Consider the following 13,156-nt stretch of genomic DNA (forward strand, 5'->3'; position numbering starts at 1 on the left):
CAGGGCCAAAGCCAACAAATTGAAAATGTGAAAACTTTTTTGTGCCAGCAGCACACACAAGTTGTTGAAGTTACAGTTAGCTGGGTGAGCAAGGCGAGTTGGGTGGGTGGGTGGTGGGTAGGGAAAATTGGGTGCTAGCTAGAACGAACCGCAGCCCCAAGAGATAGAACAAAGTCGTCTGCGGCAAACTGTCTTTTGTCTGCAGTTAAAAACGCAAAAAGGTGCAAATACTAAAAGAGTGAGAGAGAAGAGAGAGTGTGAGAAAGAGATGCGGGTTTGTGCCGCTGAGATTTTCTTTGTGGTTTTGACTTCTTTTGATAAATCATTTGCAGTGGCTACGAAAAAACTTCAAAGACTCAGCAGCCGCCATTTTGTTGCAGCAGCTACAGGCAACGCCCATTATAGTTACAAACTGTTATGAAATATGTTAAATTATGAATATTATAAGGCGGCGCCACCCTTAACTTGTGCGCTTAACTTTCTTGCGCAAACGCACGAGTCCAGGCAACACCCCCAAACTGCTTTAGCCGCAACTTGGGCTTAAGTTCTGACCACTGGCATGCCAATCAAATTGTAGGCAACAAATATTATCACAACAATGCCGCAAAACGTTTGCTCATCAATCAAACTCAGACGCAGTCTGCTGCTCATCCAATCATCCAATTCGTAAATCAACTAAATCTAGCAATAGCCAGCAATCGTTCAGGCGTAATGCACAACAAGAACTCGAAGTCGAACTCGAACTCGAACTCAACGTTGTGTGGGCAGCAACAACAATTTTCCAATTAAGCGACCAAAAATTTGAGCATATGATGATTATTGACGATAAGCGCTGCTCCACACACACACACACACACACTCGTGCAACAAAAATGTGCAAATAAATCGCACAATTGTTTTATGCAGCCCCCTACTCAGCTGCGCATCGAAACTAAAAAGTTATGCCAAAGCTGGCAAAACAAACGAAACTTTCATTTCCAATTTTCTTGATGTATTAAATTATTTACGGCCTCTTGAGCACAGGATTTTCGTGTGCGTGCACACACATATGAAAATCTTTATATATATAAAATTACAGTTAGGTATGCATACATGCGTATTGTAGCCAAGCTAAGCGCATGAAATTATTTCAAGTTGAAGCTTAAACTCAATAATAAATTGAGCTATAAAAAAATGCAAAAATTGTGCATTAAATAAATTATATAAACAAAAATACAAGCTAAGCAAAATACAATCAAAAATAGTTAAAATTAAATTATAATTTTAATTTTTATTTGATATTAAGAGCGTAGCTGGGAAATTAGTTAATTATTAGTTTTTAATTTAATAAATAAATATTTTATCAACGAATTTCAATTTTTATTGAAAATACAAGCGACTGATTTTTATTTCAAGCTGAAGATTAAACTAATTAATAAATTAGAGCTGTTAAAAAATTATATGATAAATTTATATGCATAAATTGAACAATAAGTAAAATTTATATATTAAAGTTTGCGCTTAGTAATATAAACTAAACTCTTAAAATTAAATTATTATTTTAGTTTATAAAACAGCTAATAAATATCAAGAGTAGTTTTTGTTTTTGATTTAATAAATAAATATTTTGCATAGTCAGCAATTTTATTTATAAAAAAAATTAAAAAAAAAAAATTAAATGGCTTTATCTTGATGATTTTTTTATTAAAGAAAAAGTTAAAATATGGTTTTTTAAATATTGTTATTTAACAATTCTTAAGGCTTTTTATTTGAAACTAAAGATTAAGCTAATCTATGCTATCAAAGATATATAAAAATCTTTATATGCTTAAATTGAGAATAAAAAAATTATATATTAACATTTGCGCTTAGTAATAAAAACTAGCTGGGAAATCAAGCTTAATTATTAGTTTCTCAATTTTGAATTTCAATTTTTAGAAATACGAAGCAAATGTCTTTCAATTTTTTTTATATTATATTATTTATTTAATTTGTTGTTAAGCACATAAAAATGCAAATTTAATAGTTACTTTGTCATTTTCTTACTAAAGAAAAAATACTAATAAATACAGACTAATTGTTAACTAACAATTTTTAAATCAAAAATGTAAGTTTCAAACTTTTTAGAAAAGTTTGAATGCTGAGCTGCTGCTCTTTCAGCTTAACTACAAATTCTCTTAATTTATGCAGCAATATATAATAAATAATACAAAAAAATTTCTATATAAATAATCATAAAAACTTTTTATTATCTAAATTGCTTGTAATTCAAGCTGCTGGCGCTCATTAGTTGAAAGTGTCTCAAACACTTTTCACCAACATAAAATGAACAACAACTGTCACTAGTAAAACACACACACACATACACACACACGCTTTGTGGCAGTGGCTTGGGGCAGGCTCTTGTAGCCGTTGCATGTTGTTCACAGTCGAGCTGCTTGGCAGCGAAAAGAAAATCCATTTGGCTAACTGTATTTAACTCAATTTCACCCACTGGGCCACTGCACCACATGTGCAGCCAGCTTCATAATATATTTGTTGCTTCAATCTGTGGCAGCAATCAATTTGCCAACAGCAGCAGCAGCTGCAGCCGCTTAATTAGTTTATGTTTACGCATCATAAAAATTCACAAGTGGCCAAGTGATTACTCAAGGCTGTTAATAATTAATAAATAGTTAAAGAATCTTAGACAGCCGAAGCAGTTAGAGTTCTACTAAACTCAATTCTTGTAGACAAAATAAAGTGGCAAAGCAATTTTTTTTATGGGATGCATTTTGATAAAAAAAAAAAATAGATTATTCCTGCCAAACAAAAATAAAAAAAAAATCGATGTTGCTTTAATCTATTTGTTAAGGCCAAAGCAAATCTGTTGAATTTATAAATAATATTTCGATGCCTTGCTGTTCTAACCGGGAATAATTTTATTCTATATTTTTATTTCCTTTTGTTTCTTTAAAAAAAAAACATTTTAAGGTTTTTTGATTACGTGATTCATTTTGGCGATTAAAAATTAAATTTTAATTTTCTTCAATACCTCTTATTTATAAATATATATTTTTTATATTTTTTTATTTTAAATAAATTTTTCTCAATATTATTTATATTCTCAACTTTTTTTCTGAAAATAATTATTTTTGTGCCGTTTATATTTATAAAAAATTAAATTTCTTTTCTTATTACACTTGCGTTTCTTTAAAAAAGACATTCAATTTTTTATATTTATTTAAAATAAAACTCAAGCTAACCTAAGTAAGTTTAAATTTTTTGTTATGTTTAATATATATTTTTTATAAAAATATGTTCATACAAATTGAAAATTTATTTGAGCATTTTTTGTCTAATATATTAATTATATTTCAATATTTATAAATATTACTTTACTGTCGTCTTATGCTTAATTAAACAAGTTTACAAGCTGAAAGCTGCGCGCGCTACCAAACAAAAGAGCTGCTACAATGAAAGAGTGAGACAGCGCTAGCGAGCAAGCGAGACAGCAAGCTGCAGCTACTTAACTTTATGAGCTGCAGCCTAATTGTCAAAATTAAAATTGAAGCTAAACAGCTTTGAACAATTAGTTGAAGCAAAGTGCAATGACTACTCAACTGTGTGTGTGTGTGTGTGTGTGTGTGTAACTAAACTGGACAGAGGAGAGATGCAGTGCAGCCAGCAGCTGTGGGCATGAGTGAGCAGCATCCCAGCCCAGTGAGATGGGCGCATGGCTGAGTAGCTAACAGAAACATGTCAGAGCCATAATAAAAAAGAAGAAGAAGCTGATTAGGCAGACTGCGCTGCAAAAATATGGCAACAATTTATTTGTGTTTTAATTAGCCAAAAGCGAAGACGACGCCTAGGCTTGGTGGCACGCCAATTGGTAACGTTTGAGTGCGCGTTGCAAGTTATAAAAATGCAGCGTGAGCAGCGATTTCGCGGCAGTAAGCAAACGCAAGCCTTGGGGCAGCAACAATTGGACGTAGGCTCAAGTGGATTATATAGAATAGAGAATATGCGAGGAATAAGTAGCGCATGCTGGCTGCTGTGCCTGGTGCTGGTGACTGCAGCAAGCAGCACACAGCGTCGACGTCGACAGAGCGTGTTGCCGCCGCCGCCAGCAGCAGCAGCAGCAACAGCTGAGCACAGTCTATGGAGCTTGCCAGCGGAGTTTGCGCTAGTGCGACGCGTGTATGATGATTGCCAGGATAAACAGGATTTCATTGGCTGCCTGAAGCAAAAGTCGCTGCAGGCGCTGACGCGCGCGCAGGAGCAGCAATCAATCAAAATTGTGGACGGGCTGGTGCTGGAGCGACAAAATCAAAGCGAAACTGAAAGCATCATGGGCATGCTAAGCGATGCGCGACAATTTGGCAGCTTGGCGCCACTGGATCGAGCGCTGCTCGTCAAGCTGGACAAGCTGCTGCGCACGCATACGCTAAAGATTGATATGGAGCTGGAGGAGAGCAGCTCGAGCTCTGGAGTGGGACGTGAGCACAAGAAGAAGAAGAAGCACAAGGATGGCGGACACATTAAATATGTCATTGCTGCTTTGCTTACGGCCATGGGCATTGCTGGTCCGCTGGGCTTGAAAGCGCTGGCGGCCATTGCTGGCAAAGCTTTGGTCATCAGCAAAGTCGCTTTGACCATCGCTGGCATTATAGCGCTCAAGAAACTTTTCTCACACGATCATGCCGAGGAGACAAGTTTCCAAGTGCACGCCGGCGAGCATAACAGGTAAGTCAGCTACTCCACTCATCCCTCTCAGCAGCTTCATCTTCCATTCTCTCTCGCTTAGACGCAACACCTACGTCATTCGCCCCGTATCCAATACCAAAGCCGCTGCTGCTGGCGGCGTTGGTCTTACCGCTGCCGGCGGCGGCGCCAGCTCCACAGATCCCTATCGCTACTACTACGAGTACCATCAGCAGTAATTTTACCGTTTGTCTTCAATTTCAACACTTGAAGCTCTCTTCGAGTTTTCGGCAGCTAAACTACCAAAGAAGCAAATTGAATGTCGCGCATCTTAAGCTCAACTTGTTGCTTTTGCTGACTTTTGAACTAGTTTGTAATCCTTTAGTTTTAGTATTTAATATAATTATATAAATTATGCTTGATATATACAAATTAATAAAATTGAGTTTAGGTGTTAACAAAAAAAAAAATAACAAAACGTATTAGTTTTCTTTTTATATACAAAGCATATAAAATATTCAAATGCTGTTTACTAATAAAATTACTTTACAAATAAAAAATACGCAGCATTGATTTGCTTCTTATATTTTGAAAGTTGCAGCATGTTGCTTAAAATATTTAAATATATTTTTATTTTATTATTTAATCACAGCATTTAAAATATTTAAATATATAAAAATAAGCAGCATTGATTTGCTTCTTATATTTTTGCTTCTTATATTTTTAAATTTGAAACATGCTGCATAAAATACTTAAATATATTTTTATTTGCTATTATTTAAGCACAGCATTTAAAATATTTGCTGTCTATAAAATAAATAAAAAGCACTTTTAATCTTTTTTAAATTAAATAACAGCATTTAAAATATTTAAATATATTTTGCTGTTTATTTTTTATTAGCTGTCTACAAGAAAAATATAAAAATGCACTTTTATTATTTTTTATTAATAAATTACAGCACTTAAAATATTTAAATATATTTAGCTGTGTGCAAAAAAAAGTAATTTTATATTATAAAAGTTTTCAAGCCTTTAATATATTTTAAAATATATTTTGCTGTTGAAAAACAGTCGAATTACATTTCTATTTTATTATAAAAATATATATATATTTATAAAAATATATTAAAAATTTACAACAATTTTATGTGTTTGATAACGCGAATTTTAGGTCGTTGTTTATTATAATTACGACTATAACTGGTAGTTGGGTTTGCAAATAACTTGAGTTTGTATTAAAAACAATAAGTAATACATAATTTTGTGTCACATGTTTGTTACAAATATGTTGACAATATATTAAGTAATACATTTATATAGCAAAAGTACAAAATTTGTTTCATAAAGCTTACAAAATAACAATGTAGTGCTTGTTTCTTAAAGAAAACAGCATGAAAAGGAATGTAACTTAACAAACAAGACTAAAGTATTAATAACTCAATAAATATATGGCATATATACTAATCAGAATCATCGGATATAACATAGGAAGGCGGCGCTTTGCGTCCTTTGCTGGCAACAGTAAGCAGCGTTTGCTGTCGGCCTGACGAGCGCTGCAAATAATAAATATTAAAAAAATATTAAAAAATTAAATAAATGTTAAGCTTACTGTTGTTGTTTCTGCTGCAGCAGTCGCTGCACTTCTAGCTCTGCTAGTTGTAGTGCCATTCGCTGCTGCGCGGCCTCTGCCACGCCCACGCCCGCGTGTAGCGCCGCGCGTTGCTGTTTCAGCTGCAGCTGTTAGATCCAGCTCGTGCTTCAAAGCAGCAGCAGCAGCAGGTTCAGGCTTAAGTCCACGCGCGTCCAGCATTTTAAGCAAATCCTCATGATTGTTTTGCAGCCTAAAATTGGCCAGCGACACATCAATGGCATCATTATCCGGCAGCGTGTCCATTAAATGCTCCACAGCCTTTTCTTTATAGAATTTAAATATTCTGTCTGCTGCATTGACGTCATCACGTTCGACTATGCGATAGGTAATCTCAGCAAGCGCCTTGGAGTGCATAAGCTTAAGTGGACGCTTGTCCTTGACTTCATCGAAATAACGATCCACAAGTTCCTCAACGCGCGCTGAGTTCTCCTCCTTCATGGCACGATGCATGGCATCCATATCCACATTAATTTTGTCGCTTTTAATGCGCTTAATCATTTTTTCAAACTTGACCACATCGGCGGCATTGGCTACACGCCCAGCAAACATTTGACTAAAGCGTATGGTGTTGAACATATAAAGCTCATTGGTGTACTGCAGGCGCAGACGTATGAGCGGCACTGTAGGCTGCTTGGGATGGCCTGTGAGCAGCTGCTTAGCTTGCTGCAGCATAGACTCGACACGCTGCTTGGCAAAATTGTAAACCTTGGTAGAGGCGTCGCCTTCATTGAAGCACTGCTCGGCAGCATAGTCGTCCAGATTAATGGATTCAAATACAAATGGACGCACCGTTTGCAGCGGCAGCGGCGTAAGCTTGAACTTTGTTTTGTATATTTCTAAAAGACCCACATGCTTCTTAATGGACTCGCCCAGCGCTAGCGAAGTGGCCACCGAAGAGCCTGGCTGTGACACAAAGAAATCACGCGCTGCATTGCGCTCCGGCTCAATGCGACAGTCATGCTCATGTCCCCATATAACCAAATGTAAAAATGCAGGCAGCAGCTCCTCAGGCAAATAGTTCTTAGGCCCACGATCTGCGCGATTCTGATGCACAACCATTAAATTGAACCAGTCCTCATCTTGCTGCTGTTCGCTAGGACAGTTCATTGTTACTTGAAAATCCTTGAACAAACGCGCTAGACGTGCATCATGTATGTGACTTAAGCCATAAAGCGCCAGCTTGGACTCGCCCTTGCGCATAAGCAGCGGACTAATCTCCAGCTTGTTCAAATCCGTCCAGCGACCAAAGTAATTAACCAAGCCAGTGCTGCTTAGCAAATCCAAAGAGCTTAGCCTGCCAAAGCCGCTGGGATCATCATGATTGCCATGTATAGAGAACACAGGTATAGCTATATTCAAATTGGGATCCTCATAGTTAACTGTTTGATTAATGGCATTGTGAAATGTTTGCGTTTGATCGCTGAGTATTTCCAGCGTTACAGGCTTATCGCCAAATGTATAGCGACGCAGCAGCTCAATGCATCTGTAATTAAATTATATTAATTATGTTTATGAGTAAGGCAAACGACTCACCTATACATGGAGTTCTGACTGGGCACAGCGTCGTGAAATAAATCACCGCCCAGCAGTATCATGTCCACACCCTCGGACACTGCCAGCTGCAGGATTTCCTCAAATGCAGTAAAGCTATCCTCGCCACGCACTGCATCCTTTTCGCCATAGCCCAAATGATTATCGGTGGCCACCATAATGCGCAGCACATTTTCTTCACCCACTTCGGTGGTATTTGCATCCGCCATTTCACAATAATTTATAAAAAGAAAAGTTAGCGCGTCGCTAAATATGCGCACAACCAAATTATCGTTATCGATATGCCAACAGCTGTTTGCAGCTGCTCACGCAGTGGCAACGCTCTGTTAACGATAACAGTGCGCGCTCAATTTCAAACGTTTGCGCGCACTTTTTTGTTCCTTTATTCAAATTCAAAAACTTTCAACCTAAAACTAAAATGTCAAAATAAACTTAATGCTATAAAATGTAACTAAAATGTCAAAATAAACTTAATGCTATAAAATGTAACTAGCATTAATTTGTGTAAATATCTGTTCAGTTCCTTTGTTATGCATCACAGCCAGCTAAACTTTTTACCGCACTTAATCCAAATAAGGCATTATAACTTGTTTGATTACCTTATGACTTCTATGCCAAGTTAAATGATGCACATTTGGCTTTACAATTATTATTAATTTACCAGCTTCAAACAAAGTCTTTAAACCAATTGAATCGTCTGCATAGATTTTGCGCTCATAAAAAGGCACCACATCCAAAGTTTCATTGTAGTAACTAAAATGGCTGTAAGCAGTGTGTTTGGTTAGCTGTTCAATTTTATATGGTGTTAGCTTACCTAGATTGCCATGGGGTTATGACGCCATCATTGGGTCCACCTATGAGCACCAATTTGTTCAGACGCATCATGCCCGCTTTGAATATTGTGGAGTTGCTGCTTAGCTTTTCATTGTTCACCAGCGGCAGAAATTCACTGTACTTCATGTATAGCGACTGCTTGTGTGGATCGTTCCAGTAACCACCCACTGAAGTGTGTTGACCCACGCGTGAGTAAAACAGTTCAAAGGCGGTCTTGGCCGCCAAATCAGGAAATATCAAATGTAGAAAACTAGCTGCATATACAAAACATTAATAAAGTTAAAGCTATTAAATAATAATAAATTTTAACTATATATAATAAATAAAATTAACTAAAATATACTGCGCTTAGTAAAGCTACAAGTATATTTTTGAATGATTCAGCATTTGTAATTCAAAATATTTGAGCTTAACATTAGAATTATTAGCATAAAATAAATGCATAAATTAATAAAGCTACTAACTTATAAATTTTATATATAAATATATTATAGTACTCACTTCCATATTGACCAGCCTGTGGTGAAGAGAGCGATATAAATGTTTTAACATTATGATTGGGCAGACTTTGTATTGCTGCTCTTGCCAGCAGTCCCCCCTGTGAATAGCCCAGCACTATGATACCCTCCGCATGCAGTCGGCCAATTTGATCTGAATATAAGCTATAAATAACCAGTACATATTGAAAAACAAAAGCAACAAACTGTTACCTATATAATCTCGTATCTGTACAACTTGCCACCAGGCATTCTCCAAGCTATTCCAGCCACTGAACTTATCACAATTATAAACTGTTGTATTAGGATGCAACTGTAAACAAAAATGCGGAAATTAATTTGTTAGACTTTAGTATGTGCGTCATTGAAAAAAACAAAAACAAAGGACGCGTTGACCTACCGCTTGTATGAATCTTTCCAAGAATGACATGGACTCGGCGCCAGATAGAATGCCATGTAGTATGACCACAGGTTTATAAGCCAGGCTTGTAGCTATTAAAAAACTGCATATTATAGCCAAGTTAACAAGCCGCATTTTTGTTTAGCACAAGCAAAGCAAAAATTTAATATTTGCGTCTGTTTGTAAATAGTTTTGTTTTTGTACTGGGCTGCCAACTCGCTTAAAATTTGTAGCAGCTGTTAGTTAGCATAAGCGCTGTTAGTTACCATAAGCGCTGTTAGTTAACATAAGCGCTGTTGCTTGCTTGAACTGCAATTTAAAAAACTATAATATTTATAAATTATGCTCATTTAATTCAGTTTCAACTTACATAATATTACTTTTATATACTTTGCACTATTGAATCTCTTGCTTAAATTTAGCTCTAGGTGCGGCAAACATTACTAAATATCTAAAAATGTATGAAAAACTTAAACTGAAGCGACGCCAAATGGGCGCGCTTAGTTTATAACTTTTTTTTTTGTTGCTTTTTTGTTGTCTTTCCAAAGGTAATGCGCGTTTAACAGTTAGAGGCCGTTGTGGTTTAAAATCCAAGGGAACAACTGGGGAGGGGGGAGGTTTTGCTTTAAGATGTGTTAGCTGCTTTACAAACTAATAATAAAATTCCTCGACCAGGCCGGCAGGCGTCAGCAAACTTCATCCTGCTACCTCCTCGCTAACAAAGTCAAGCTTAACAACTTCAGCGGGCAGACACTCCTCGACGTCCACTTCGTTTTCACCCACATTAATGCGATTAAGCGTTTTCATTATATCCGGCACGCACTTAAGACCGGTGCTAACTGCTGTTACTGTAGTCGTGGCGGATGTGGTGCTAACAACATCATCGTCGGCGGCAGCTGTGGTTATAGCTACGGCGCTGGTAGCAGGCACAATGAGCGTTTGTGGTTGTGGCTGCTGCTGCGTTGTGACCACCACTTGCTGCTGCTGCTGTTGCTGCTGAGGCGGCGGCGCTTGTTGCACTACCAATGCTGTTGTCGATGTGGGTTGCTGTATTATTATATTCTCTGTGATTGTTGGCGTATTGTTTGCTGCTTGCGCTGCTGCCAGCGCTGCTGCCTTTTGTTGCTGCATTTGTTGATACTGCTTGATTGTCACTGTTGTCTGCGGCTGCAGTATAAGCTGCTTTGATTGCTGCTGTGGCTGTGGCTGCTGCTGTTGCTGCTGCTGCTGCTGTATAATGTGTGTTTTGAATACCTGAGCTGGTTGCTGCTGCTGCTGCGGCGATTGTTGCTGCTGCTGCTGCTGCACTGTTTGTATCACATGCTGTACTTGCTGCACTGGCAGCTGCTTGGCTGGTATGCCCGCCTCCTCGAATGCTTTCTTCTTCAGCGCCTGTCGTATTTGCGTGCTGCAATATTTAAAAAAAAAAAGTTAGTTAATTTATTACTTTTCATGTTCTCTCGCTATTTGGTGTGCGTCACTTACACTGTGCGATTCTTTATGCTTAGACTGATCTTGCTGAGATCATCCGAGAAATGCATTAGCGACGAGTGCAGCATATCAATTTCCTCATCTGTCCATTTGCTGTAGTCGGTCATAGCGAGGGAACATGAATGAGCCTTTGACAACATTTTGAAAATATTCAAAACACTTACCCCGATGGCGATTCGGCATTTGGATGCAATTGCATTGTCAGCTCGCCAAGCTTGCTGAACGCTTGTCCCGCCGCCGTAAATATTTCACCAACCTGCCGCAAATAATTCAAAAAGTTAGTTAGCTGCATTGCCGGCTTTGTAAAATTCAAAACAAACGCGCCTCTGCCTGCGTTGCAACAAACACACACACCAACAACAACAACAATAACAGCCAACAACATTTGCTAACATTTTGCCACCGCAGGAGCGAGACGCACTGCCGCCACTTTACCGCATTATTTATGTGGCAGCCACAATTTACTGCTAATGTTGCACTTGCAGCTGTGCAACAAATTGCTTTGATTTTTACGTACCTTTGTTGCCGAATTCATGGCCAACTTAAATAAATAACTAAATTTTTTTTAATACAATTCTTAATGTAGTGTTGTGGTGGTTGGGCGATAAGTCGCCATTGAGCTCGCTGCTGCTCGATAGCAAGCAATAGGCGGCGCATTTGTGCGTCGTTCGATAACGATAACAATGCAAATGTTGCCGCATTGCAAATTTAAAGCTGCGTTTTGTTTATATGCGCAGCTGTTTATGCTTAATAAAAATTAGTTACCAATTTTTTATTACATTTTAATATATGTAGCTTGAACAATTTAATTTTTTATATAAAAAATGTTGCAGCTGCAGCTTTGATTTAAGCAACTTGTTCGCTTTGTTTTGCTGGCAGCTTTTCCGCTTGCGGCTCTTCCTGCTCCTCGTTTTCAAAATAATCGTTGTATATTCTATAAATCAGATATAGCAATAGACCTATAACAAAAAAACAACATTAGCTAGACTGGCAATTATACTTTTGATTACTATCCGTAACTTACTAAATGACACGATCACCAGTCTATAATGCATCTGTAGATAACTGAAACTATAATGATGAACTTCACGCCACTTTTGTAGCCAAGTGCTTATTAGGACGATGCCGGAAATTGCGCTTATCACCATCCAGTACATCACAAACTTCTCCTTGTGCAGCGCCGATTTCTTCAATAGGCCAAACAAGAGAGCAACTGTTGCAGTCACTTGCATGACTCGCACCATATCCGGCAATTTAGATTTATCTGCAAACAAATTCAACAAACTGCTCCACTTGCATTTTATTCCAAGACTCACCATAGTCAGATAAGCCCGGCTCCAGGCCAACTATTACAAGTATCATGGCCCAAATGCCAAAATAAATGTGTCTATTGCGTTTGGACATTTCACCGACTCGCTTGAAGAACAACAACGAACTGAACATTTGCCAGTCAGACACACCTATATACATATATATGTATAAACATGCATACACTCACGTTCACTTGAATAGGGCTGTGCATTAGGAAACTTCAAATCGGTTACAATTAATTTTAATTCAACATTGTATAGATCTTAGGCAATACTTAAATCAACACAACAATTATATAAGAATATGATTTAGCTATAATTAGAGTATTCAAAAAAAAAACGCTTTAAAAAGCAATATAGTATAGTATATACATATAGTGCTTTAAAATATATTTCAATCTTTTGTTGAATTCTATTGTTTATTTTTCTTATTAACTTAAAATTTAATTTGATACGATTTGTTTCTATTCAAGTGCATGGGTGTGTATTCTACAGAGAAATAGAGATGGGAGCTTTGCTTTAGCTTACGATGACGGCATCGAATATATATATAAATATTATGTATTCCTGTTAAGGCATTAATGTTAACATGAACCCTTGCGCCTCTTATTACTTTTATCGCATTTTGTTTTATATTTTTAGAATAGAAACTTTTGTTCGTCATGCGTAAATTTTTACTTTTGACGCTGTTATAAGACAATTAAATATTATTAAGCTAAAATAAATATAATTATATTATTGTAACGCAATTTTTTAATGC

General features: G+C 37.1%; 5 protein-coding genes across 7 annotated transcripts; 1 reads left to right on the forward strand and 4 right to left on the reverse strand.

Moving 5' to 3' along the window:
- The first annotated feature begins 3,883 nt into the window (after window positions 1-3,883).
- On the forward strand, window positions 3,884-4,901 carry LOC108608001. Its single transcript, XM_017999166.1, has 3 exons — window positions 3,884-3,911; window positions 4,092-4,704; window positions 4,766-4,901. The coding sequence occupies exons 1-3, from the start codon at window positions 3,884-3,886 to the stop codon at window positions 4,899-4,901; spliced, it is 777 nt and encodes a 258-aa protein (XP_017854655.1).
- A 1,162-nt stretch (window positions 4,902-6,063) lies between these two features.
- Window positions 6,064-8,256, reverse strand: LOC108607774 (double-strand break repair protein MRE11). The gene is made up of 3 exons (XM_017998804.2): window positions 7,847-8,256; window positions 6,272-7,796; window positions 6,064-6,215 (listed from the first exon to the last, which is right to left on the reverse strand). The coding sequence occupies exons 1-3, from the start codon at window positions 8,071-8,073 to the stop codon at window positions 6,123-6,125; spliced, it is 1,845 nt and encodes a 614-aa protein (XP_017854293.1). The 5' UTR covers window positions 8,074-8,256; the 3' UTR covers window positions 6,064-6,122.
- A 48-nt stretch (window positions 8,257-8,304) lies between these two features.
- LOC108607776 (lysosomal thioesterase PPT2 homolog) lies at window positions 8,305-9,799 on the reverse strand. Its single transcript, XM_017998809.2, has 5 exons — window positions 9,596-9,799; window positions 9,409-9,508; window positions 9,200-9,349; window positions 8,679-8,952; window positions 8,305-8,626 (listed from the first exon to the last, which is right to left on the reverse strand). Exons 1-5 carry the CDS (start codon window positions 9,728-9,730, stop codon window positions 8,428-8,430), a joined length of 858 nt encoding a protein of 285 aa, XP_017854298.1. The 5' UTR covers window positions 9,731-9,799; the 3' UTR covers window positions 8,305-8,427.
- A 145-nt stretch (window positions 9,800-9,944) lies between these two features.
- On the reverse strand, window positions 9,945-11,694 carry LOC108607775 (probable serine/threonine-protein kinase fhkB). 3 transcript variants are annotated; one of them, XM_017998806.1, is made up of 4 exons: window positions 11,604-11,694; window positions 11,251-11,342; window positions 11,081-11,179; window positions 9,945-11,003 (listed from the first exon to the last, which is right to left on the reverse strand). In XM_017998806.1, exons 1-4 carry the CDS (start codon window positions 11,619-11,621, stop codon window positions 10,292-10,294), a joined length of 921 nt encoding a protein of 306 aa, XP_017854295.1. In that variant the 5' UTR covers window positions 11,622-11,694; the 3' UTR covers window positions 9,945-10,291. The 3 variants fall into 3 exon arrangements, with proteins under 3 accessions (XP_017854295.1, XP_017854296.1, XP_017854297.1); XM_017998807.1 differs by lacking the exon at window positions 11,604-11,694 and adding an exon at window positions 11,411-11,592; XM_017998808.1 differs by lacking the exon at window positions 11,081-11,179.
- A 187-nt stretch (window positions 11,695-11,881) lies between these two features.
- LOC108607778 lies at window positions 11,882-12,513 on the reverse strand. The gene is made up of 3 exons (XM_017998811.1): window positions 12,403-12,513; window positions 12,111-12,350; window positions 11,882-12,045 (listed from the first exon to the last, which is right to left on the reverse strand). Exons 1-3 carry the CDS (start codon window positions 12,488-12,490, stop codon window positions 11,933-11,935), a joined length of 441 nt encoding a protein of 146 aa, XP_017854300.1. The 5' UTR covers window positions 12,491-12,513; the 3' UTR covers window positions 11,882-11,932.
- Between the last annotated feature and the right edge of the window lie 643 nt (window positions 12,514-13,156).

The sequence above is a fragment of the Drosophila busckii genome, chromosome 2L, assembly GCF_011750605.1.
Source record: "Drosophila busckii strain San Diego stock center, stock number 13000-0081.31 chromosome 2L, ASM1175060v1, whole genome shotgun sequence".
Lineage (NCBI taxonomy): Eukaryota > Metazoa > Arthropoda > Insecta > Diptera > Drosophilidae > Drosophila > Drosophila busckii.

Bases quoted from the DNA above. Each gene is read 5' to 3' on its own strand.
- LOC108607774 (XM_017998804.2), bottom strand. From the start codon at position 8,073: ATGGCGGATGCAAATACCACCGAAGTGGGTGAAGAAAATGTGCTGCGC. The intron at 7,797-7,846 runs GTGAGTCGTTTG...ATTTAATTACAG, and splicing joins AGTCAGAACTCCATGTATAG to ATGCATTGAGCTGCTGCGTC. The intron at 6,216-6,271 runs GTAAGCTTAACA...TATTATTTGCAG, and splicing joins CTGCAGCAGAAACAACAACA to CGCTCGTCAGGCCGACAGCA.
- LOC108607775 (XM_017998806.1), bottom strand. The intron at 11,180-11,250 runs GTAAGTGTTTTG...GACCGACTACAG, and splicing joins AATGCCGAATCGCCATCGGG to CAAATGGACAGATGAGGAAA. The intron at 11,004-11,080 runs GTAAGTGACGCA...TAAATATTGCAG, and splicing joins AGCATAAAGAATCGCACAGT to CACGCAAATACGACAGGCGC.
- LOC108607776 (XM_017998809.2), bottom strand. From the start codon at position 9,730: ATGCGGCTTGTTAACTTGGCTATAATATGCAGTTTTTTAATAGCTACA. The intron at 9,509-9,595 runs GTAGGTCAACGC...TTTTGTTTACAG, and splicing joins TGGAAAGATTCATACAAGCG to TTGCATCCTAATACAACAGT. The intron at 8,953-9,199 runs GTGAGTACTATA...TTGTATATGCAG, and splicing joins ACAGGCTGGTCAATATGGAA to CTAGTTTTCTACATTTGATA.
- LOC108608001 (XM_017999166.1), top strand. From the start codon at position 3,884: ATGCAGCGTGAGCAGCGATTTCGCGGCA. The intron at 3,912-4,091 runs GTAAGCAAACGC...CGCCGCCAGCAG, and splicing joins TGAGCAGCGATTTCGCGGCA to CAGCAGCAGCAACAGCTGAG. The intron at 4,705-4,765 runs GTAAGTCAGCTA...TCTCTCGCTTAG, and splicing joins CACGCCGGCGAGCATAACAG to ACGCAACACCTACGTCATTC.
- LOC108607778 (XM_017998811.1), bottom strand. From the start codon at position 12,490: ATGTCCAAACGCAATAGACACATTTATTTTGGCATTTGGGCCATGATA. The intron at 12,351-12,402 runs GTGAGTCTTGGA...ATTTGTTTGCAG, and splicing joins GCCGGGCTTATCTGACTATG to ATAAATCTAAATTGCCGGAT. The intron at 12,046-12,110 runs GTAAGTTACGGA...TTTTTGTTATAG, and splicing joins ACTGGTGATCGTGTCATTTA to GTCTATTGCTATATCTGATT.